This window comes from Planococcus citri, chromosome 5, assembly GCF_950023065.1.
Source record: "Planococcus citri chromosome 5, ihPlaCitr1.1, whole genome shotgun sequence".
NCBI lineage: Eukaryota > Metazoa > Arthropoda > Insecta > Hemiptera > Pseudococcidae > Planococcus > Planococcus citri.
The window spans coordinates 26,662,653-26,689,262 of record NC_088681.1 but is presented as its reverse complement, the minus strand read 5'-3'; the positions used below and the strand labels follow the sequence as shown (position 1 = coordinate 26,689,262).

At 32.2% G+C, this 26,610-nt stretch overlaps 3 protein-coding genes across 5 annotated transcripts in view; 2 read left to right on the top strand and 1 right to left on the bottom strand.

Moving 5' to 3' along the window:
* how (protein held out wings) overlaps nucleotides 1–2,756 on the top strand; it is an 89,788-nt gene extending 87,032 nt beyond the window's left edge. For all 3 annotated transcript variants that reach the window (XM_065369033.1, XM_065369032.1, XM_065369035.1), the window contains one exon: nucleotides 1,222–2,756. The gene's annotated coding sequence lies outside the window, so the exon portion shown is untranslated. The remainder of the gene's footprint in view (nucleotides 1–1,221) is intronic.
* Nucleotides 2,757–15,128: 12,372 nt separating this feature from the next.
* LOC135846317 (kinesin-like protein KIF3B) lies at nucleotides 15,129–23,569 on the bottom strand. The gene is made up of 2 exons (XM_065365344.1): nucleotides 20,945–23,569; nucleotides 15,129–16,256 (listed from the first exon to the last, which is right to left on the bottom strand). The coding sequence occupies exon 1, from the start codon at nucleotides 23,268–23,270 to the stop codon at nucleotides 20,985–20,987; it is 2,286 nt and encodes a 761-aa protein (XP_065221416.1). The 5' UTR covers nucleotides 23,271–23,569; the 3' UTR covers nucleotides 15,129–16,256; nucleotides 20,945–20,984.
* A 551-nt stretch (nucleotides 23,570–24,120) lies between these two features.
* Nucleotides 24,121–25,749, top strand: LOC135847233 (RING finger protein 37). Its single transcript, XM_065366682.1, has one exon. It carries the CDS (start codon nucleotides 24,244–24,246, stop codon nucleotides 25,633–25,635), a length of 1,392 nt encoding a protein of 463 aa, XP_065222754.1. The 5' UTR covers nucleotides 24,121–24,243; the 3' UTR covers nucleotides 25,636–25,749.
* Nucleotides 25,750–26,610: the final 861 nt, after the last annotated feature.

Genomic DNA, 26,610 nt, shown 5'->3' with positions numbered 1-26,610 from the left:
CTTGAGATCAGCATCCCAGATGGAATGAAGAATACCAAAGATTAGCTGAAAAGCATTATTGAGTGTCCTGATCGGTCTCATGAGCCATTTCAATGGCTCATCTGAGGCTCGAGTATTTAAAACGTGTATTTTATTACAGTTGTTTGAGGTCACGAAGAAGCTGAGACTGTACATCGCAAACACCTCGAGAGATTGCGAATCAATTAAAATATGATTTCTCTGTTCTGAATCTCTCCTTTCCACGTGTTTCATTATCGATCTCACAAATATCCTAATTTAACGGATTTTTCCATCGTTTAATCGTGTTCCATTAATACGTGCAAGCGATTCTTCTTCTTACATAGCGGACCCTTTCACATTATTAAACCAAAAAAAAAAAAAAAACTATACCTATATCGCTATCTGTAATTAAATTTTTTTTTTCTTTAAAAAAATGGCTTTCAACGAATTCAATCACAAATAACACCTAACTGTTGTAGTTATTCGGGGACATGGTACATTCTAATTTATCTGTCTTATGTGTACTAATAATATTCTCGGCTTAACAAGAGTAATTAACCATTATGTACCTGTTATGCTTCTCATATTGTTCTATGTTCCGCTATACACCTGAGTTATCTATGTGTATTTTCACGTGTATATAAAAATTGAGTTTTTTTTTTATCCAATTGCATGTATTTATGATGTCATTGAGGTAATGTGAGCTTCGTGTGGAGTGAGAGGTGTTGTGGAAGATGGTGATAGCGATATTGAGTGGTTTGGAGTTGAGTTAGGAGGAAGATGTGAGTGTGAGATTTCCTTTGATATTTTGGGTTGTGAGATTTTTGGAACAGATAGTACCTGTGATGATTATATTCAATATTTTGTCCAAAATTTAGGTTAATGGAACTTTCTCCCTGGTCCTTGGGCTTCCAAAGTCCAAAAAATCAGGAAAAAAATCAATAAAAAATTTTAAAAAAAAATTAAATAATTGGAAAAAATTGAAAATTTTATAAATCATTCCCAAAAATATGCTCCCTTTTCCCCTTCTCCTCTGAAATACTCGTGACATCATAAATATAAGCTAAGCACACTTGTTAAGCCACCCCCTCAGTTTATTGGTTCACATTACCGACGAATAAACTTAAGTAATTTATTTTTTAGAATTTTTTTGAATTAATTGCATAATACTAACATTGGTTTTTCATTCTTTTTTTTTCTTGCTTAACAAATTTTCTGAAGTTGGTTGCGTTTGATGTGAGGAATACGGATTGGTTTGGTAACACAGGTTTCTAACAATGCTGCCTGCGTGTATCATGAATATCGCCTCTCTATTTCATTACCTTAACTGCAGAGTGCAAGTTCTACCGCAACTGTACGCAAAGTAATTTCGTAATTTGTAATCGGTATTAATCTGTTGTTATTTTTGTTTATAACACATTTTTACTAATAATAGATCGTCAAAAAAAAATAAAAAATTAACGTTGTTTTAAACTTGAAAAAAAAATCTTATGAGTCGTTATATTTTGATATTGTATATCTTGCGTTTAAAACAACGTTAATAATTAGTTGAAAAATTATTCGTTGCGATTTTTTTTTTATTTTTATGTTTCATCTATCGTCTTTTTTACAATTAATTAACAGACTTGTTGAAAAAAAAAACTTCTTACTGTACTGTCAATAATAATTGTTATGTAATGTAAAAAAAATTCAATTCAACAACGAACTTTTTTTCATATTAGAATTATTTTTTATTGTTTAAATGTGTTTATTAGTTTTTTTTTCTATTTAATGATACCGCAATTTACGTCCAGGACTGTCAAAAATTGAACAATTTTTTTTCTTTTTTTTAATATAAGAAATCGTGTACGTAATTTATTTTCTTTTTTTCTTCTGTTAGAATGTTCGTGTATTTTTAAATTACTTCTGTTTTTTTTTTTAATTTTTTTTATACGAATCTAGTATTTACCATTTTACATAACGAAGTAATTAAGTGCAATTAGTTTTTCATTTTATTTAATCAAATTATGTAAGTTGAAAATGCTTTGTCCCAATTTAATTATTTTAGTATTTAAAAAAATTATTTATTAATTGTTTGCTCTTTTTTTCTTTCTCTTTTTCTTTTTCTTTTTTTTTTTGTTCTTTATTTTGACGTTTTGAATATTTTTATTTCGAAAAAAACGAATTTTTTCGCTTATCACAATTTGAACAAAATTTTTTAATTGGCAGTATTTAAATGGATTTATTTAAGTATTAGTTTTTAATTGGTTGTAAATGTTTTTTTCGATTTTTTTTCTTTTGTACTATACGAGATCAAGTTATTTATCGTACTTATAGTTTTACAACATGAAGAGAATCTCATTAGACGAAGCAATAGAACAGTGCAATAATTTTAATGTCTTAGTTATTCTTCATAATATCGCGAGTTTTTTTTTCTATATGTATTCTTAACGAATAAATTATTGAAGCCAAAGGCAATATTAAAATAAATGGAATTTTTTTACCCAATACTCGAGAACAGGTTTTTCCACCCATAGAGGTGCTATTTTAATTGTTATTCGTTAGTTTTTAAAAAGTACTTAATATTATTTTTCTTTTTTGTTTCCGTATACGTTTGGAAAATGTGTTTTATTTTTTTGTATTTTTAATTTTTCTCTTTTTTTGAGGTGCCATATAACAGTTAATTTTTACAGATTTTATATAGAAGCATTGTACTGTTTGTTTTTTATCGATTTTTTTTTTCTTTAAAAAAATAAAGATATGTTTAAATCGTTTTATTTTCATTTTCAACTTTTTTTTGTGGTGTGGTAATGTACTCGATGATATCGGATCAATTAATTTAGGTAATGGAAAGACTATACAATGAAATGCTCCAGAGATGACATTCCATATGCAATACGAAAAATTAATGTTGAAATTAATTAAAAATATATATTATGCGTTTTGACTTTTGAAATGAAAAAATGCAAAAAACGAGCATTATCAGCTTAAAAATCAAGGCAGCTGCAAAGATACTCGATTTGCAATTTAAATAATCAATCGAGATCTAAACTCGACGATTTTTCATTAGTGATAAATGACCCTGTGAAAATATTCTACAGGCAACCTACAAAACGAAATGAAAAATTATGCAACACTCAGTAGCCAATTAATACACTCTTTTTTCAAAACAAAAACACAAAGGTTTGATTTTATGCAGTGAAAATGAATTAGAACTACCATCGACCTCTAATTAGGTTACAACTTTAATCAAATACGATAACACTTTCAGAATTGTGATCAGCAACCTGAAATTGATGTAAAAACTGATTGGAATGCAGTGATTTCCTGAAATTCGCAGTTAACGGCTTCAGATTAGCCTTAAACCTCACTAATCATCATTGATAGGAAATATGTATTAAATCATCATTAATCTAATATCAAAATTGTCATCAATGACCTCACATTAGTATAAGGTCTCCTCATAATATGATAATGACCTCAGAATCATGATCAGCAAAGTCAAATTCAGAGGAAGGACTCCTGAAAATTGAAGTTCTAACTGAACATGTGATAATATTTTTAGAATCGTGATCAGCGACCTCATTGACCTCAAATTAACAAAAGGTTTCCTTAAAATGTAATCACCCTTAAAATAGTGATCAGCGACCTTATTAATGATAATTTCCTTATAAATTTATGAATATGTCGTCTATTTCACTCCATATTGCATTTTAAACATTGAAACTCCAAACTTCATCTCAAAAAGATCGATAGTACGACTATTTCAAAAAAGTTGGTAGGTACTTTTAGAGCCAAACCAATAAGTACCGGAACTGAGTTCTCCATTTTCAAAAGCCCCGTCAACAAGTCAATAACCCCTCGTAAACCTCCAAGGGCGCTTTCAAAAAAGCTAGGAAAACATTTCGAAAGTTCTATCTTATATTTTGCCTAAAGAAACTGGAATATACTATTTTCGCAATTCAAATCAGTAGAAATTGTCTATTCGCGAATCGTTCAGGTTGTATATCTTTACCACAGAAAGGAGCTCATTTATGATTTTGGAAAAATTAGTGTTTTTGTCTTGATTTCAATTCTGTTGTCTATTTTTAAATAGGAATGGGAGGAGAGGAGGCTTGGGGAAGAGAGGATTTGCAATTCTACATTCTCCTATTGACACTATTGTTTTCTTTTTGTAAGTTTTTTAATCTCCATGCCCATAGGTACAAAAAACAAAAAAAAACATCAAAATAACTAATTAAGGGATTTTCGAGATTCGTTTCAGATAAATGACTCGAAATTTCCGCAGAGGAAAAAAAAAGAGAAAATTCTGCTTATCTACTTACTTATCCATTCTAGACTTTTGGAATGAAAACGAGGAAAAATAGAATCGAATACAAGAGTAGATTCTTTCAATATTTGGCCAAGGGAGGAAGGGAAGAGATGACAGTACCTTCAATAAGAATTCATCTAATCAGATTAGGAATTTCTTACAATCGAGTAACCTAGTACCTATTAATTATTAATCAAGTATTGCGTTAAATGTAGTAAAAATTTCACTAAGTGTGACCTGTAATCATATAATTTCATGTGTGACTTCATAAAGTTTTAATAATGGTATTACCTACCAGAATTGGCGGCGAGTTATGAAAATATCTGTCCATGTACTGCGACCAATTAAGTCGTTACTTCACGGAGAATCGCCCGCACGCGGATTAATTAGGTATACCTATTAATATTTTGTACATACTCGTATCTGTATATTGTGTACTTGTGTGCTTCCTTTGCTGGGTGTTTATACTTATCAATTGCAGTTTAGAACTCCGTAAAGAATAGCTCGAGCATCGTATGTACGAGTACATATAGATCTAGATTGTTGGTATGCGTGGATGCTTACATACAAGTGTTTCCATATGATGCTTTGGCTGCTTGTGTTACGGTTTATGGCATTAGGTATTGTAAAAATATCTTCACAGATTATTAATTTCAGGTAGGCAGGAATAGGTATAGTACATATTCGAGTTTTTGATATTACCTCCGAAGACTTTATACTCATTCATAGGAATGGTAGAGTTTGGTACCCCTGTTGATCCTTCCAAATCCGAATCTACCCATATACAGGACTGCAACTGCAAGAGTAGAGTAAGAGTAGGGAGGAAAGAGTATGATTTTTGGAGGTTTTCAAGAGAGCAGAGTAAGAGTAAGGGCAGCCTTTTTGTGGATTTGAAGAGCTGTGAGTAAAAAAACTTGAGGAGTGAGAGCAAGAGTATGCGTAAAACTGGAGAGGCAAGAGTTGGAGTAAATAGAATACTCAAAAGAGTATGGAGCACTCTGAGACAGAGCATGAAACCTGAACGAAAACCGAAAATGAACCCCCCCCCCCCAAAAAAAAACCGATAGAAATTGCTCAAAACCCAAATCAAACCAGGAGCATCATTTTCCCATAACTCCACAACCAAAACCTAAACCAAAATCGAAGTGCTATACTTTCTATTCATTTACAAAGTATTTGAAAAAAATTACCCCCCCCTCTTCGATCTAACTTCATTTCAAAAATTTTCTGTCAAAATGTTTAAAGTTTTTAGGGAGTAAGTACTACTTCGAAAGCCCCACCAGAAAAACATTTTTCGTCAATTTTCAGAGCACAGTTCGCTAATAAAAAAAAATGCCCCGACTATCCACCCTTTCCCCTACTTTTTCTACGTTTTGATTACTAAAGTTATGTAACTTACCTAATTTTTTTTTTTTTTTTTACAAATCTTTAATTTTATTATTTTCTAACTGGTCACACTGCATTTTCAACATAAAGCCAAATATCAATATTTTTTAAAATTGCTCAAGAATAATTTTTTTTAAAAATATATATTTTATAATACCTAATATAAAATTAAATAATTATGTAAATAAAAAAAAAAAAATTCAATTAATTTATTTTTTTAAATTAAAATGCTATTTAATCATTTTAATTTTTCTTTATCAAAAACCAAATAGGTACATTATGTATTATTAAAACATAAATCTCAATTTTGAATTTTCTATACCTTTCGCTAAAATTGTGAAAGTCTCCCTTTCTGCCAAAAATAGCAAATAAATCTCACAATAGCCAAATAGGTATGTACTTAGTTTGGTTTCTTTTTTAAAATGTTGTCGCTTTTTCGCAAAATTCCAAAACGTCTGAAATTTTTTTCTAAAAATTAGATAGGTAGGTACTCAAAAGTCTCGCTTTTTTGTCAATAACTCCAAAAAATCCTGCATTTTTGCTAATGTTGTCAAGAGTTTTTTTTTTTGCAAAAAGTTGTTGTTTTTTGCAATAAATTTCAAAATGTTACACGTTTTTTTTTTCAAAAATTGCTCCTCTTGCTTTGTGCCAGAAATTGCCAAATCAAAAAGCCCCTCCATTTGTTTAAATTTTCAGTCTTGCTTTATTAGCTTCTTCTCCAGAAATTGCAAAAAATCTCACTTTGTAGCCCAAAAACTGCTGACTAAAATACTTCACTTTTTCATCGAAAGGTTTCATTTGAGTTTCAATAATAGGTAGTTCATTTTCAAGAAACTAAAAAGCAGAACAAAAAAATTCAATTTGTAAATTTGTAATATTCTGTTTTTTGTGTGTGATTTTTTCTGCATTTAAATGTGTTGCTCGAGTTTAGCGTTTTTTTGTTAATTTTTCAATTTTTTTTTAAAAAATTGATCACAATTCGGAGATTTTAATGACATCAAACATGAGGCGATAAAAGAAATCAGTCGATAAGCTTTCAAAACTTTGATCAAAATATTTGGAAAACGAAGCCTTTAGAGAAGAAAATTGTCCTGCCTGCTCAGGCACTGTAAGGATTAAGTGAAAATTATTATGCTAGTTTCAAATTCAAATCAGTTTCTTTGAGAGACTCGCGAAAAAAATTGAAGTAAAAAAAATTGTAAAGCACAGAATTTCCTTTCCATAAGTTTTATGCCCTTGTCACTTTGAGTGGAGATGTTACAAAATATGCTAAATTTTGAAAAGAGGGGAGGAGGTCCAAAAATTCCAATAATTTGGTTTTTGAGACACATCTTGTCTCCTCCCCCCCCCTTGTAGGACTATAAAATTGGTTCAAATTTTGGATTCGAGGTTAAAATACTATTTACATAGAAAAAAATATATATTTCCAAAAAATTGTTTGTTGATTTTAGCGTTCCTTTCCCAAATTAGGAGACCCTTAAAATCAAAATAGGACCTTCACTACCTTCAGAGAAAGGCTAGAGTTCAAACTGCCTTTTAAAAATGTAATTCGACACCCAGGTATCACTTTTTTTCGATGATTTGAATTTTTTTATTTTTCTTTCTCTTTTTTGGAGCTCAATTTACTTACTAAAAAAATGCAAAATGCGATGAAAATAGTGATATAAATTATATTACTTATGTACTTGAAGATGCGAGCATTTGTTTTTCTCAAGAAATTTTAATTTTTTTGAATAAAGAGACCATTCCTTCTCTAATTGAGGGGCTTCATGGAAAAAGGGCCTTAGTCAATTTTTTTACTGATTTTTACAAGTTCAAAAATGGACTTGGAAAAAATTTTCTACAAGCGAATATTTTCCAATTTTTTTTTTTTTTTTTTTTTTGCATGGAAGAACACTTCAATATCACTGAATATGGTGAAATTAATGAAAACAAATTTTTAATGCATTCAAAATATTGTAAAATAAAAAAAAAAAAAAAAAAAAAATGACCAAAGCCCCTTCTCCATGGAACCCCTCAATTTCAATCGGGCACGCTCTGTCTCCCTTCTCTCTTCTTCCTTCACATCGTAATTTTCATTCTAAGAAATTTTTTATTAAAATTGAGGTATTTTCACGTTTCAAGTGATAAAATTCGAAGAGATGATGAGATTCTCAAGGTAACATTGCCGATCAGATCGAATATGCTCACAATTTATACGTCCTACGTTCCGTTCTCTGTAAATGTATAGGAGTAGGACACGTGAATTTACGACGTGTTACGTACGTGTTTCTAGTTTTCCACGAACAAAATGCGTCAATTGTTTACCCCGAATGATCTTCTTGGTTAGTTTCGTATTTCATTCAATATTCTTATCAAACGATGAATAATGTTTTACAACACGATAAGCATCGGTTATTAGCTATAGCTGTATAATAACACTATAAAAATAAAGATATTGAATCGCCGAATTGAGGGGCACAGAGCACCGAGTGTATTAGCCATAGACAAATTGAACGTTTAAAAATTCATGTGCTGGGGATTAAATTAAAGACAGTGGTACCTAATTGTAAGTATAGGTATGTAGGTACCTAACTACCTATATAAATTACTCGAGTATACATATGTAAAGAGTCGTAAATATACAGAAATAGAACATCGATCAATCGTCGTTCGAAATGTACTCTACGTGTGTATAATTCAACTGCGGTGATAGGCTAAAGAAGAGGTACATACGTTGTAATAAAATCTAGTAAAAATACATAAATTTTATTGAATTTCCGTTGTACGAGTACTTAAACCCTTCTACTCGTAGCTATGGTGTTAGTTTATGCAGTGATGAGACATTGTGTTTATATGCACGTTTCTCATACCACTCGTAGAATCTTTTAAATAACCGTAACGAAAGATAAATCGTAGGTAGGTAGGTAGGGTATACAGGGTGGCCAGAAATATCGGGTACCCCTAAGAAAGTTTTTCATTAAAAATATAGGTTGGCAACGTGAAATAGATGCATATGATTGGTGGAATGTTATCTCTCCAGTCAAACAACCAATCATGTGCTATCATTATTATCATTCACTGTGACCAACCAAAGTATTTTAGCAGAAAACTTTTGTAGGGGTACCCGATATTTCTGGCCACCCTGTATGCATTCTATGCAGCTTTACCTACCTATTAAATATTGCTTAAAAATACCAAATGAATTCATTGCATTGGTAAACTATACAAGATACAGATAGGTATCTGCTAATACGAGTCCTATATATACCGTACCTATATCGAAGATATCGAATAAATTACCGAGTGAGAGATACTTTTACACGGCGTATTGCTGAAAAGCTAACACGTTTAAACATATGGTACACTATTTATTATTCGTTCTGTTTTAAATGCACAAAATAAACACTTGTTACGATTTATTTGTACGCGACAAAGAATCTGATCAAGACTACTAATATGGTAAGTAAATCTATTTGGTAGATTTATTATAGGTATATATACGAACGTGATTACCTACGTTATTAAGAACTAGAATCCTATAAATGGCCATATGCCAAATACAAGGACACTTCAGCCCGTAGTAAAACTTTTAATCTGCAGCGGTCAAATGCTCTTCACATAAGCCTACCTATTGTGAAATTCAATATAGCATCATTTTAAAACCATACCTATCTGTACCTTATTGTATGTACGATGTTCCAGATCTTGTACTTTGGAGCTTAGTAGTACATGGTACTTGAACATAGTGACATTGTACACTTCACGTTCACACATCAAAGAAACCGTCAGTAAAGATCAACATTCTAAGTTCTAGATATTGGTGTATCTGACAAGTCACATATAGTTTGAGTCGAGCCGAGGTTTTTTCCCTGAAACTATAGGACGACCTCTAAATATGGATAAATTTGTGATCGATTAGTGAAGTTCTTTTATGGTCTATGGTGTTTGCAACTTTGTTGTTAAAATATATGTCTTACTCATTAGCACTTGGAGTTGGATGAGTGGGTTTAGGATATCGTATAATTGGTAGGTAGTAATACATTTTAAAAGAAGATTTTTCTGTCATTACGTAAGCTTTACGAAAGATGTAGCTTTTATCAAATCATCGCTGGAAATGATTCGATGATTTCTGATTTTTTTTTCAAGTTGTTTGGTTCGTGGTTCTCAGGTTCTCTAAATCGATGTAGGCTTAAAAGTATTGATTATACGATTACACCTACTCGTATAGAATGTTTATTCGTTTGGAATCTTTTATTGGTAATTTGAGAATTTGACGTTGACGATAATGCTACGAGACACAATTTTCTAAGCAAATGATTCCACGAAAGGGAGCTGGGGATGGAAAAATTTCAAATTGGAGTTTATACTCGATGAAAGATATAAAAGCTTGTATATAGTTTTACGATCTTTATTGATTTTTTTTTCAAACGAAGGCGATATTCCCTTGACCTTATTTTTCAGATGAATGCTTAATTGGACTTAATACGTTAATACCGATTAGTTACCGACGGACAAGTTTTCCATTATCAACATTCAACACCATAAAGGGGTACTCCCTCTTATTTCTGCAGTGGTAATCTCATCTTCATTCGTATTGTTTTGTTTTTAAAAGTAGATACTCGTAAATGTACACGAAAATAATGTTTTGAATGTGAAGACTATTGAAATTTACTTCCTACTTACTTAAAATGTCTCTTCTTTTGAAATTTTTTTGAAATGAAATTTGATTTTTTAAATAAAAATAAGTACTTACCTGCCTAAATCGTTTCTAAAAATTTGTGATTTTAAAAGAAAATTGATTGATCTCGGGGTGTTTGGTGTGAATCAAAATTCTCTTACAAGTAAACCACTTTATTTTTACACTTCAAATTTAAAACATGAAACATTTTTTTTTTTTTTTTTTTTTGTAAAATGTTTTATGTTTTAAATTTGAAGTGTAAAAATAAAGTGGTTTACTTGTAAGAAGATGGAATTTCGCATATCAACCAATTAAAAGGAATCTCTGTAGAAATAATTTTTTATGAATTCCAGACGTTATGGAGGCTTCAATAGGAAATCAATTTTTTTCATGAATTTTAAAAATCTTCAAAGCTGTTGGCCATTGACTTGAGCAGCTGCAGTTTTGGTTCGCACCACATTCAACTCTTTACCCAGCAAATTCCAGGTAGAGGACTCGATTTTTTTCAGCTTTAAAATTCTGAGGGATTTCTTGCTTGTTAAATTTTTTTGGTGGCATTTTTTTCTCGTGATTTTTTTTATACTTCAACGATTTTCAACAGTTTTTAGTGAAATTCTCTCAATTTTAAAATTTTTACTTGACGAAAATTTTCGAAATTTTTCAAACGTATTGGAATTGAATTAGGTTTGATAAAAATCAAAAATTTAGACAGGTTTGAAAATTTTCAAAAATTTGGATTCGTTTGGTTACTTAGTCAGTTTCAGATTAGGGACACTGAACTCTGAAGTTAAAAAATTTGAATAGATTTTATCAAAGCATCAAATTTGTTGAAGGATTATCTTAATATGTTCGGAAAATTATCAAATTTTAATTAGTTTTGATGAAACTCGCTGAAAATTTGGGCAAGTTTGCTAACAGTAAATTAAAATTTATAATAGGTTGATGAAACTCAAAAATTTTGATAGATTTAATGCTTCAAATTTGTGTTGTCAAAAAAAAAAAAAAAAAAAACAGAAAAAAAACAAAATACAAAATTGCAAAATCTTAAGTTCAGAACAAGGAAGTTTATACATTTTTTCAACTTTATGTCGTCTTTCAGTTCATTTATTTTAAACACCTGATTCGTTTGAGAATGTTTATTCAAAAGTGATTCATGGAGAAAGTTTTTTTTTAGTGATAAGAATCTGTTTTGAAATGATTTTTTTTTCAGTGAGTCGTTCACGAATGAACTATTTGAATCACGAGTGAACGTGAAATTTTCATTTTTTAATATTTTTCATCTCCAACTCAGGCTAGCGATTTTTTTTTCAAAAAATCGTTCATGAACGATGATGGTAAATTACGAACTAATCGTTCGCGAACGAATGAATTGAATTTGAAGACAGCTGTGAAGCATTTTTTTTTCAATTTTCAAATAGGTATGTAATACCTACGAGCCAGGAGCCAATATTGTTTTGATTTTTTTTTTCTAATGAATCGTTTTGCGAATGAACAAAATGATTCACAAGTTGATCGTTCACGAACGAAATGCTCTCCATTGATCCGATCAAAATTGAACGTGAAATTTTGCATTTTCACCTTATTCAAATTACTTTTTTCGAGCTAATCATTCACATTCACGAATGAATATGGTACCCACCGAAATTCATGAAGAAATCGTTCGCGACCGAGTGAGTCAAATTTGCAGGGATCTTTGAAACAATTTTTTTTCCAAGTTATATCAGTTATACGTCGAGTCGTGCCAATAATATTGCTCCGGAGACATTTTTCCAATGAGTCGTTCGCGACCGAACGAAATGAATCAAGTTGATCGTTCGTGAACGAAATGCTTCCTACTGATACTGAATCGATCAGAATCTAACGTGAAATTTTGCATTTTGATATTCTTTATTCCGATCTCGTTTTAGCTACTTTTTAGTATTTTCCCGGCAAGTCGCGTTCTCGATCTTGAACGATTTTAGTAAATCATGAACGAATCGTTCGCGAACGAAATAGGCAGAATTTGAATGGAGCTGTGATAGGTGATACAGTTTTATTTTGAAATTTGAAAACAAATAATATGTGACATTGTTTTGAAGCTATTTTTTTGGTAAGCCGTTCACGAACGAACGAAATGAATCAACCTGGTCGTTCGCAAACAAAATGCTTTCTAATCACGAGTGTTAAGTTTTAATTTTTAGGGCCATATTCATAGACGTTACTTAGGGATCACTTGGCTAAGTGGTGAATTTTGAAGCAATTTTTCCAGGCGTGATTGAATTTTTGAAATTTTGTTTTTGAATAAATTGAGAGATTAGACTCCAAAGTGTTGATTTATCATTTTAAAAATATAAAATTTTTATTCGTTCGTGAGAAAAATTGAATCAAAATTCACTACTTAGCCAAGTGTCTCTTAAGTAACGTCTATGAATTCGGCCCTTAATTGTCAATCGTCAATTCGTCATCTCGTTTTAGCTATTTTTTCGTTCAAGTCGTTCTCGAACAATTTTAGTAAATTGCGAACAAATCGTTCGCGAACGAAATAGGCCAAATTTAAAGAGAACTGTTAGGTCATAGGTGAAACTGTTTTTTTTTTTTTTCAAATAATAATGTCGGTGACATTGTTTTGAACTTTTTTGAAGGTATTTTTTTAGTGAGTCGTTCACAAACGAACGAAATGAGTCACACGTTATAGTCTTGGCGAACGAAATGCTCCCTACTGGATCGTCCTGAATTGAATGTAAAATAAAAATTTAATTTTTCATTCTGATATTTTTCATCGTCACCTCGTTCTTGTTGTCCTTGTCCTAGTCCAGTGAATCGTTCACGAACGATTACGGTAAATCATGAGCAAATCGTTCACGACCGAATAAGTTGAATTTGACGGGAGCTTTAAAGCAAATTTTTTCAAGTGATATATTTCGTGGGTCGCGCGGTCATCGTGCAAAATCTCAAAAATAAAATTGCCTCAGAGCTATTTTTTCAGCTAGTACCGTTCACAATCATTCGCGAACGAAACATTTCCAACGGAATTTCACATCTTTTCATCATCTCGTATAATCTAATCCGGCCTTTCTTAGCAAATCGTTCGCGAATAATACTTAATCCTTGGTCATTAACGAATCCTAGAAATATGAAGTACCTACATAAATTTTTTAAATAAGTACATTTAGTTCATACCAAAATTACAAAATTTCAAAAAAGCTGAATTTTTTAAAGTTGTAATAATTATTAATGTTATACAATTATCCACAAAGATCTAAAAGTCATTTAAAATCAATTCTTTTTCTCTTTTAATTAAAAAAAAAAAAAATTTCAAGATTAATAAACTTCATTTCATTTAGTTCTGTTGTTTGAGAGAGAAAAGTGCGAGGGGGCGAGTTGAAATTACGAATAGCTCAAAATGAGGATAAATACATGTATACCTACTTGAACACGAGTAAGTATAATTACCTATACCTACATTTTTTTGATTTTTTTTTTCAAGTTTCATAAATTTAATTGTCAGAACTAGACAACAAGAATTTGATAACCTTAACTTACAAAAATGAAATCACTTTTGAAGGATTTTTTAAAATACCTAATATAAGTACCAAATTAGATCATCACTTCATTTTTTACTTCAACGTAGCATAATTATTTACTCGCATTTAGCTAATAAATTAGTCAACAATTCAACACACCTCTTCCTCTGACCATCCTCGATTCTTCCTTTTAAATCCACCATTAAACATCTAGAGCACATCTGTTTACCTAGATGTCTTCGCCTTGCATAAATTAAATCATCAAATCAGATTCAGAGCAGCGAATTTCGTCGCGAATGCAAAATCAAACACCTTCATGACTCTTTATTATATTATTCAAATTCAAACAACCGAACGATTAAAGAAAGAAAACCTTATCAACTCGAGTACCACTCGACACACGACTGCGTTCAAGTAATCGTTGTCGCAATAATAAACGTATTAATTATTCGAAGAAACATTCGTAGGCGGAAGAGTAGACATGATGATGAATCACCAGTCTCGACGGTGCTTCTACAATTCACTAGGTTCACCTGTAATGCATTTCGAGAGGTCAGTCCCCAACTTAATATGTAATATGAATGTTGAATGTAATTATATAGGTATGAACGTACTTATAGTTATGAATGGTTATTGCAACTTTATATGAATTAATACAGTTCTTTTTCTCGTAGTATATGCAGCATTGTTGTTTAACAAGAGCATACTGTGGTATACCTATTTACAAATAAAAAGTAAATGAACGAGGTGGAAGGACGGAAACTCCATTCAAAGCTTTCCTATTGATAGAGAACTTCCTTTTTGCAATAATAATAAGCAACATGGGGGTTCATTCAACATTATATGAACTTGTAAATAGGGCTTATCTTAATTTATTTCTTGGGATTCTGTTAAAAAAGATGTTGAGGTGACCTAGGATCACAGATTATGGTATCAAAATTTTAGCTACTGGTTTTAAGTCCAAGGATTACTGAAAATTTTTAAAAAATTGAAAATTTATAAAGATCTTTCACACCAAACAAATGTTTTAAAACCAATAAAATTCTAAACTGAAGATCTGAAGCTAAAAATAAATTACACAGACTGCCTTATGCTATGAAATTTTCTCAACTCACCCAACTGAACTAAAAACTAGACCAGTCGAGACATTACAGACGCACTATATAGGCAAAGGTATCGCAATAAGAAAAAAAATCAATACAACGGCAGTAAACATTACCACATTTCCACCTTGAAGACCATTAAATAGACCGATTTTCATAATATAAAATCAATTTAAAAAATAAAAGAAAGAAAAACATAATAATTTATTCATCGTAAAAATACAGCAGTCGTATGACTAGTACACAATTAAGAGATCTAAAAATACCAAGGGGGAAAACATTGGAAAGTAATGTCGAGCGATAAATGAAACTAAACACTGAAAAAAAAGCTACCATTATACAAACAACATGCTACCGCCGACATTGTAAAAATTACATACACAGTTCGCTTACAATACAACACATACATAAATATCCGAATACAAAATATTATACGTAATTGGCGAGCAATAAAAAAACATAGCACGAATTCAAAAATTAACAAAAAGGAAACCCCTTTCGATGGTAACCATATTAAAAAATAATAAGCCACGAGCCACTCGTTAAACAAAAAACAAAAGCACCGGTTCTTCTTTATTATTTTGTGCTACTACGTATAATTATCGAGTAGGTAATAAAAAAAAGTCTACGTAAAAATAGCTAGGTATTTTCTAATAACAAAAATAATAAAAACACTTCGAATGAAAATTACTCGTAATATATTGACTATATAAAAATGATGAAGCAGAAATATTTCAACTTTTATCTTTCATAATCGTAAAAACGAAAATTACACTCGCTTAAACCGAATTAAAAAAAGAAAAAAACGCAACAAAAATATTTACAAAAATAGTCTATTTTTTGCACTCTAGTCAATGTAATTTGGGCTAAGATTTTTTAGGTAACCATCCCCTTCCCCTATCAAGAGAGTGAGGATTTTTTTCAACAAAATCATTTCGTTTGAAAGGTACCTAACTTACAGTCTGAGAAGAATAAGAGGGTGAGAGGGCAAAGTAGATGTTATGTAAGGTCAAAATTGATTAGATAAAGGTACCTAGACTCACGAGTATTATCTATTCTGCGATAAATTTCTTCAAAATGAAAATTCATCGTAATGTGGCGAATTAGAAAAGGTACTCGAACGAGTTGGAATGTTATTTTTATCACGTACGATATCTGTTTAATTATTTAATAAATCGAATCATACGTCACGGGAAAGCGGTACTCGACACGAAAGTAGGTAAATTTTCTACGATGGCGACGCGACCTTTGAATTGTTTGTATTTCAAATTTTTGTGCGTCCTTGATATGTATATTTTATTCGCTTTTCTAACCTGAAAAAGTGAAAACAAAGAAACGTAGATTTGAAGTAGTTGGTAAAATTTCGTGCTCTTTTCACCCTTGTTTGCTTTTACCAAAAGGGAAGAGAGGATTCAAATTGAATGGAAATTTTTAAAACCGACTGACCAAACCAAGAATTAAGGTGTTGAATTTTTAGGAGAAAAAAAATTAAAATCGAATACCTATTTCCATTTTTTTAGTTATCCAAAAAAATTTCAGTTAGGCTTATTCATTTTTTAATTGTACCTATTAGGAATTTATTTCTATTATTTTTTTCATTTTTATTTTCATGGTGAAATAAGAAGAGAAGGAAGAGAAAGAAGTAGAAAATTCAAGTTTTGGAAAAAAATATCGACGAACAAACATATCTACCACACTCGACTGAGTTTCGTTCACAATCATAAAAATTCGCATAAAATCAGTCAAATTGTAAAAAAAAGTCTCATTGGCATAAAGATTATAAGATTTTAATTACAGAAAGTATTGCAAAAAATGAGTTGAAATTTCATAAAATTTTCGAAAAAATGCTTAAAATATCTTGAAATTAAAAAAAAGAAAAAAATTGAAATAGGTATTAATCACTAATCAAAAGGACAATAATTTTTTAAAATGTATTGAAATGATCAAAAACGTCTAGAAATTGTTCGAAAATGTAATTTAAAAAAATATCTATTTTCAAGTAGGTATTCATTTTGAATTTTTATATAATTTTTTGGACAGTTTAAATATCAGTTCGATCATTTGAATGAATTTCAATATTTTCACTTGGGACATTTCAAATTTTCTTCAATCATTTTGCAGCATTTTTTCAATTTTTTTTTAAATTGCAGTTATTTAATTATCAGACCAATTTTCCAAACACATGGAAATCTTTTCATCATTTTTTGAAATGATCTTCGATTTTCTGGAGAGGAGAAGTTGACCGATTACTCGACGAAAAATAATCAATAGTGACCAATTTTTTGATATTTTAAATTCATCGAAAATAATCGATCATTTGAAAAAAAATTGCAAAAATAAAAACTCATGTTTTCAAACTCTTCAAAATGATCAAATAATCGAGTAATCGACCAACAAAAAAAAAAGTCAAAAATCGTCAATTATTGTGATGCCTGTAAATGATCGAAAGCTATCCCAACTCTGGGATTCACAGAAAAATTGTGCAACGGAGTTGAACATGAGTTGAACATAATTTTTTTTTAAATGAAAAATATAATTTTTTCAGAAAAAACTACGAGTAGATACAACATAAAAAAAAACAAAGAGAAATAAATTATTATTTTCCACCAAAAGAGTGCTATTTTTTTCAGGAGGCTTTCGTTTTTGAGATGCTTTGAACCAAGTTGAAAGTTTAATTTGAGTCGATTGTTTATTTACATTTAAGTTTTTAGCCAATTTGCTTTTCTGATGATTTCAAACACCTCATGATTTTATTTAAACAAGTAAACCCCAAAAATATGTTTCACTCCAATTTTTTTTTTATTCTCTCCTTATAAATTTTTTGAAAAGGCAAAAGCTCTCAAAAATGTGTAATTCAAAATCTAAAAAGGTCGACAAATGAGCCTTCCGAAAAAAGGGGAAAGATTGAAAATTTGAAAAAATTTTATTAAAAAAAAAGTAGGACTTTTGGATAAAATTGTTGAAAAGTAGGAGTTTAGTAGGACTAATAGGACCTGTAGGACCTGTTAGACACCTTGAAAAAGACCCTGTTTTTATGCTAATTCTACAGGACTATAAAGGTCCTACAGGGTGCCCAGAAATATCGAGCACCCCTAAAAAAGTTTTCTACTAAAATACTTTGGTTGGTCACAGTGAATGATAATAATGATAGCACATGATTGGTTGTTGGACTGGAGAGATAACATTCCATCAATCATATGCATCTATTTCACGTTGCCGCAACCTATATTTTTAATGAAAAACTTTCTTAGGGGTGCTCGATATTTCTGGGCACCCTGTACAAGAAAAATGGACAGATTGTGAATCGCAAAACTTCCCACCAAAAACCAAAAAAGTATCTTATGAAAAAAATTTTTTTTTAAATATTTTGAGCTAATTTGAAAATTCAATTTTTTTCAATGTAAAACGTTAACGTTTTTTTTTTTCAAAAAAAAAAATTGATTAGGTATTCAGAAAAGTCAGAAGTCTACAAAAAAAAAATGAAGAACAAAGTTGCAGGGCATGAAATTTCTCACTTATTGAGTAAGAGAATGCGATTGATTTTCACTTAGGAGGCTTAGTTTTTGAGAAATTTTGAGGGAAAATAAAAACGCCCTTTTAAAATTAAATTGACAATTTATTTCAAACAAATTTTTGGCGAGAAAATCAATTTTCCAACATCGGGTTCGATGCTTGGTACCAAAAAAAAAAAAAAAAATTATCAGGCGTGAAATAATGAAAAAAAAATCCAAAAAAGTATCTCAATGGTTCCAGTTCTATCCTGCTTTTTATAGATTCTCGCTCAAAGTTTAAGTATCGTAAAAGGAATAAGATTTGATCGAAGGGAGAAGGGAAATTATCATTCAGAAGATTCAATTTCAATTCTCAACCAATAAAAAGTACACCAAATTTTGCACCTATTGAAAAAATTTGGCATGTAGATGAGAAGGGAGAGGAAGTTCAAAAATTTACAAATGACTTTCAGAAAGATAAAATTAATTTCTTTCTTGAAGTGGAAAACAATCTAATCACAGAAATGCTTTCAAGTTTTGAGTATGAAAAAAAATTTGATACGAGTACTACAAAGAAATAAAAGCTCTACACCAATGGCTAATGGTTCCATTAGAATATCTGAAAATAAGTACCCCAATTTGTTGATTTTTTCAGTTTTTAGATTTTATTTTTTTTTTTTGCATTTTGAAATTTTTATTTTAATGTGACTCTTACTCCAGTCGAAGCTTTATCGCAATAATTTTGATCTTCTCAAAAGAAATATTTGAGAAAAGTATTTCAATAATTCAGAAATTTGGTTATCAGACTCAGTAGTTCTAGGAACCTTTTTTTCGAGATAAATGTTGTAATTTTTTCCATTTTCTACCTTTTGTTTTTTTCCCATGGCTTTTTTTTTTTTTTTTTTTGATTTTTCACGTTCAAAAATTACCAAAAATTTCCATTGTTAATCAGAAAATAACGCATAAAACTTCGAAGCTTCTAATTGACAATTCAGCTCTTCCCCTCCCTAAACTCAAGTACCCAAAAAATCCCTTCACCCCTTTCCAAATATACCTCTTTTTCAAGTGTTTTTACGTTGAAAAAAAATCAGAAAACCAAAAAAAAAACTCTTTTAAATGAACAATAATAAATCCCTCATCTAAAAGAAACCTCCTTTCCCTCGTCGAAAGACGCAACAAAAAACAGATAATTTATTCAATATTCGCATTTCGCACTCCGGTTCTAAAAATAACACCATTATTTCTGCTCTCTTCCCTAGTGAAAATCAATTTTAATAACCCACTCTCGAAAATGGCTAAATTCGCGTTGCAACGAATCAAGCACGAAAATAATGTAATTACGTTGCTGAAGAAAAACTGCACGCTTCCCACGTGACATAATTCCGCTGACACAATTTCGCCAAAAAAAAAAAAAATTCCAACTCATTACGACGATGAATATATAGCTCAGCTGATAGCACGAAGGCACGAAATTGTACAGGGGTGGCTAAAAAATTTCGTTAGGATGGAATGTTGGGTGATTTCCATGTACACATAATACGTTGGCTAAAATAAATTCGTTCAACATACAAAGTATATCAACGTATTCGCGTCATCGTCTACTTCATTAACACAACCATGTCTATTGATTAGGCACCGATTACGATTACCTATTTTTGATATGTACGAGTCGGCCTATTACGTAAATTAAAACGCATAAATGATTATGTTTAGCGTGGGATAGGAACATAGAACATAGATGAATAAACACACACACACACACAAATATTTATACGAGAGTAAATTGACGAAATAAAAATATTTTTAAAAAAAAAAGTCAATAATAAAACGAAAAAAATCTCATATAAGGAATATTATTGCTATGTAGTCGTTTCAAAATATATGTTCGTAAGTTATAAATGGGTTTTTATGGGACAAAAAAAAATAACAATACGAGTATAGGAAACAAAAGATGAAAAGAGATGCCATAACTAGTCTTGAAATAAGCTAGCAAGATGGAATTAGGCGTTTTTCTAATAATAATAATACTATATTAGTAATTTACAATACCAAGTTATTTAAAAGGTAAACAACAACAACAACGATGACAAAAAAAAAAAGAAAAAGAAAAAGAGTAAGAATTTAGCATATCGAATGGATAAATTACGCGTTGTTACGGGGTATATTCTAGGATCGGGTTCAACGTACCCACGTGATGCGATGGTCCTATTAGGACGAGATGATCGATCGTGTATGACGACCAAATAACAATCGACCTATTGACGAAGAATTTCACGGTAAAAAATGAGAAAAAAAGAAGAGAAAATGCAACTATGCGACGTAATTTCTCAATCAAGCTACTTAGAATAATCGAACGAAGTAACACGACGAATATGCCTACGTTAAATTTATAAAGCTATACCTGGTTTAACTTATTGTACTCGAACGTATAGAACACGAGACAGAAAACATAGAAACGAAAAAAAATAATAGAATAAAAATGAAAAACAAAAAAATGGTAAACTATATACCTTAACAGCCTTTCATTAGGGCTACCTTCTGACTAGCCTTTTATTTGGGAACGAGTCCTCTGGGTTGAGGGTAAAATTTGCCATTACGAACGACACCGGAAGCCCCGCGAACCGCACTCGTGCCACGTGATCGATCACGAACTCGACTACTGCTGCGACTCGGAGGAGCGTAGATTTCGATATCTTCTTCCTCTTTGAGGGCCGATTGCAGCATGAGTTTCAACGATGATGGTATCGCAGTCGTTTCGTAATCTTTGGTGGTTCTTTCGAGTGGCTCGAGTTCGAGCAAAATGACGTTTTCGCCACCGACTTGGAAATTACGAGAGGTTAGTTGGTCTTTGGTGTATTCGCAGGTCGGTCTGCGGAACGAAGGGTTGGCGACGAGACGACCCACAGCGTAGGAGATATTGTCGTCGGGTAGGAGACGCCATGTTTTTTCGTCTTCGTCGAACAGCAGCCTGTCCTCGACGTTTTTACGCTCCTCCGGCGGAACGAAGTTATCGATGATCATTCGATTTAGTTTGATCTCTTTGAGCATGTTGTTCTGCGATACCTCCAAGTCTTGGCGATTCTGACTATGTTCTTCGACCGTGTCCGAGATCTCTTGTTTGATACGTTGACATTTGGCCAAGATCTTGGAGAGTTGTTTTTTCTTGAAGTCGACTTCTTCGAGTAGGTTGGAGTACGATTGACGCATCATTTCGGCTGACTCTTCGACCTGTTCGAGACGTTTTTGCATTTGGATACTTTGCTGCTTACGTTCGCTGATTTCAGCCATACGTTTTTCCAAGGCTTTTTGTTGCTCGTTGGTGTGATCTATGATATTCTTGCCACCTTGCAGGAGTTTACTTTCCATCGATTTTATCTTCTCGTTTAGCTCTTGAGAGTATTTACGTTCTTCTTCGATTTGTTTACGTTTTTCTTCGATGACCTTGAGTTGTTTGAGTTTCTCTTCCTCGGATTCGTTTTCTTTCATCAGTATGCTAGCCTTTTTCTCGTTCAGTTCGTCTTCTTCGCGTTGGAAATCTCGATTTTTAGTCTTCTGAGAACGACCAGTCAGTAAAGTCTTCAAACGTTCGATTTCTTCTTGGTATTGACGTATCAGGGCGTCTTTGGGGTCTTCGTTGATTCTAGGCTGATTCTGTATATTCTTAGCGCGATTAGCGTATCGTAACGTGGTTAAAGATTCATCGTAATTATAACTAGCCGGACCTATATTAGCCACCATAAGCGTTTTCGAATTACCACCTAGCGAATCTTGTAGTAATCTAGTCAATTTGGAATCTCTGTACGGAATATAGGGGGATTTTTCGTCAACCAGTGCGCAAATCACGTTACCAAGAGCAGACAACGAGAGGTTGATTTTGCTCGCTTCCCTGAGTCGATCACCGGTGGCTCCTGTTTTCGCTTGACGTTCACTTCCGGCCAAATCTACTAGGTTCAATTTACCAACTCTGACTTGCGATTTGGTACCGTTTAAATCGCTCATTTCCACGGTTATCATGAAAATAGCGTGAGATCTGGAACTGTGCTCGTTCATGTCGGTAGCGCCGATCGTACGATTGCGATTTCCGACGTTCATAACGTGCTCGATTTCTTTGACGCTTTTACAAACGAAAGACTGAAGACCTTTTACGTAAACGCCTATTTCTTTGCTTTCACGCAGCTCGTAGCGTTTTTTCGGATCTTTATCGAGTAGATCGCGGATCTCTTCTTGGTATATTTCCAAATACGAAGTACGCACTAAATGCTGTTTGTCGGTGGTACGTGAAATATGCGTGAAAATTTGCTCGAATGATTTAGGTATAATTCCACGTTCGTCTAGACCATCGTTGTTGGCGGTTTTGCACCCTTCCATCGTGTACGTTTTACCAGTACCGGTTTGACCGTAGGCGAAAATAGTGGCGTTGAAGCCGTTCAGGACAGATTCGACCAGAGGTCTGACCATTTCGTCGTAAAGTTCGTGCTGTTTGGAGTTCCAGTCGTAGACGGCGTCGAAAGTGAATGTTTTCACAGGATCTTTATGGTCCGGTTTAGGGTTACGAATTATCACGGTGCCTTGATCCGGCCACATTTCCACCACCTGAGTGTGGCCAGCTAGTTTTTCCTTTTGGCTTATCGGACGACAACGAACTGCGACAGAAACACATTCTTCTTTTCGGCTTGTATCACGTTTAGGTTTTATATTACGTTCGTTCCTGGTGGTGAGCGTATCTTTGATGCTAATGTCGGAAAATCCGTTCATCGAATCGAAGTCGATGTCTTTGGGCAATTTCATCTTGGTGATGTCTGTGTCGTCGAAGTTGACGATATCGAGCGAATTCATCGCGTCGCTGCAGGTTTTTCCGAACGAGATCGATACGCACTTACCGATTTTCACACCGAAAACATCGCGAAAATATTTACGAGAAATACGAATGCGACAGCATTTGCGAAAAAAAATCAAGCACCAGTATGAATTATACGCGAATATCGCGTGGTAACATTACACTCGTGTATTTTACTTTACTTACGCGATCGTGTACGAAACGCAGCGTGAACAAACTGTAAATAAATGCGAGAGGGAATCGACGTTATTTTAGTTACGGACTGATGGTGGTAGTAACCAAGCACCGACTACCGAGCTGCGTACTGCAGTCGTACGATCGATAATTACATATGAACTTGAAGGGAATGCGATTTCAGTGCAAAATGCATTTTTGTATTGGAATTTTAACACCGTTTGATCCTTCTGTTCACCTTTCGAAGAATTATTCGATCATTTGGATGCGTAAAATGATCTTTTTCCACCTTTTATTTTCATAAAATTCAAATAATTGCGGCAATTTGAGATTGTTTCGAAGAACGGTAACATTGCGTAGATTCATGGCCAGAAAAAGCCATGTTTTGTTATTCGAAAAAACAACACTGCGTTTACATTGCTTCGAATTATTGGGCAAGAAAATCATACACAATTTTTCCAAGAAATATAACGTGTTGTGGAAGTTTAAACATTTTTACTAAAATTTTGTGTAAATAATATTCGATTATCATCTGCAAAACTCTTCAACAATAAATAAATTTACTAAAAAAACTCATTTCAAAATTTGTCCAAAGAAAAAAACGACTTGACGAATCCTAGCGGATTAAATACGAACTAATTTTATATCAATGAAAAAAAATGTAAACAAACACGAACAGATGATTTTTCTTTTTATTGATTTTTCTTCAAAAGTGAAATTTTCCGCGATGAATTTCTCCTAAAAAAAGAAGTAATTTCAAAAAAGAAATGCGTTAAATTGTCGCGAGAGCTTAGAACTATGGTAATAAATTTCTTCCATCCGCGTTTGCAGCCAGTTATCGAATGCAGTACGTTAACATCGGAAGGTTTCGAAATAGGTAATTTGATATCAGAAGACTTTGAATCATTTGAAAAAGGCTTCTTAGCAGAACGTTTCGTCTCCGGTCCAGTAATATTAACCATTAAATTCATCTGCCCCGTAACACTGAAGAAAATCGTGATATGGCCCAAAGTAGGCAGCCAACGATCCATCGGTTTCGAACTCACTTCTCTCAAACACTCCACCTGCAGCAACAATATCGTCACCGAAAACGAAGACAATTATCAGAAATTTGCCACAGGTGTTTCTAAAGTAGATGTAGACACTGTGATATTCCACAAAGAAGGATATACCTTCAACACTCGGAAATTCGGTTCGTCATTTTGTCGTACGTTTTTCCGTGGTAAAAATCACGAAAACATTACATCGATTCGGATCAAAATATTCAAATCGCATTTCGTCGCTGCTCTGAAAAAACTAGAGATTTGGGGCGAACCTAGCCATTCGTGTGATTGGAAAACGAAGAAACGCATCAGAGGATTATGGTCGCAGATATGCAAACCTCGTGTTTTCGATACTGACGCGTCGTCGTATACGACAGAAGAATCATTAAAAGTTAACGAACGATTACCGAATTTAGACGGTATTCCAATTCCCGAAGAATTCTACGATCAGATTACCCACGAAATAATTACTTTACCTATTTTATTACCTTCTGGTAAACATATCGATCAACGTACGCTCGAAAGATGTCAGAAGGAAGAAGAACGATGGGGTCGTTTACCCAGCGATCCATTTACCGGATTAGTATTCACTGAAAATAGTAAACCTGTAGTAGACGTGTATTTGAAATCTAAAATAGATGAATTTCTGCTGAAAAATTCGAATCTAGATCAAGTTAAATTTATGCCTAGAAGATTGGGTTCGGATCGTGAACTGAGTTCTCGACCTGGATCTACTTCCGGTCAGTATTGTGTTAGTAAAATAATTAATAACGGATTAGAAAATAAAAGGGAACTGGAATCCGAAGCTAGTTCGTCGAAGAAAATTAAACTAGATAATGAAATCAGCGAATCTAGAAAAGAATCCCAAAATAATGAACCTTACGATCTGAATAAAATGTTGGCAGATACGTTATCGAATTTACCTTCGTATTTAAGCGCTCCGAAATCTAAACAAGAGACTATTTTGAATTGTATTCAATGTTCTATATCCCAACAACTGTACAGATTCCCTTGCGCACATATTTTATGCAGAACTTGTACCATTCAAAAACAAAACTACTGTTCTAGCTGTAAAAAAAGCTATAATTTTTCCCAAATTCAAAAAATTCATCCTAATAAGAATTTGCGCCAAGTGCCCGTTGTTTGATTCTTAATGTGATGTACGATAATATTGTGATATGTGTAATTATTATTTTTAAATTGAACGTTTTTTTACGTCGTGTGTGTATTTATTTTTAATAAAATATCTTCGTCAGTTTCAGTCTTTGAATCGCTTAAATAAATATAAATAATTTATTTCTCATTCTACAGTTATTTGGGTGATCTTATTCATGCATCAAGATATAACCATTACGAATTACGATCATGTTCGATTAATGGAAAATCACTTCTATAAAAAGAATTGCCATTGGAATGTTCTCTGTGGCTTGCGTTTTGTGAATTTTTAAAAAATTTCTCCATGGTTCCGTGGTTCGAATCAAGTTCTGAGACATTGAGAATGTCATCGTGTATTAAATAATTGCCAGCTAGTATTTGACTTATTTAGACTATTATCGATTTAGTGGTATTTCAATGAATTTGAGGGCGCAAATTAATTATAAACTCGAGGGCACTATTTTTTTTTTTTTTTTTTTTTTTTTTCAAAGAATGTACTCGAATAAATATGCAGGGTGCTCCAGCGAAAGTTTCTAATCTGACGCAAAAAAGCATGGAAATGATTGGAATGAAACACACTGCGGTGAAATTTACTAATTTTATACAAACAAGATGTTTTCAACATTTATTTATATACAAATTATAAAAACGCGTAGGTATTTTAGTAAAAAAATAAAATAAAAAATAAGTTGAAATCTTCAGCAATGATAACCATACAAATCCAAAAATTAAGTACATATCAACTGACTTAAGGGGAAAAACTTACGTACATAAGTTGAATACCTTTACTTAATTAATAACTAAAGTAACATAAGTAGAAAGTTACTGTTTATTAAAAAATAAAAAAATGAAAAATTGACGAGTGAGAAAACAATACTTACAAGTAAGATGATATTACGACTAGAAAATTGTGTATACCCAAGTTAAAAAAAATAGTTTATTTTTACATATTATTTACAACTTAGGT

Excerpts from the sequence above, each read along its gene's own strand:
- LOC135846317 (XM_065365344.1), bottom strand. The coding sequence starts at position 23,270 with ATGAATTCGCTCGATATCGTCAACTTCGACGACACAGACATCACCAAG.
- LOC135847233 (XM_065366682.1), top strand. The coding sequence starts at position 24,244 with ATGGTAATAAATTTCTTCCATCCGCGTTTGCAGCCAGTTATCGAATGC.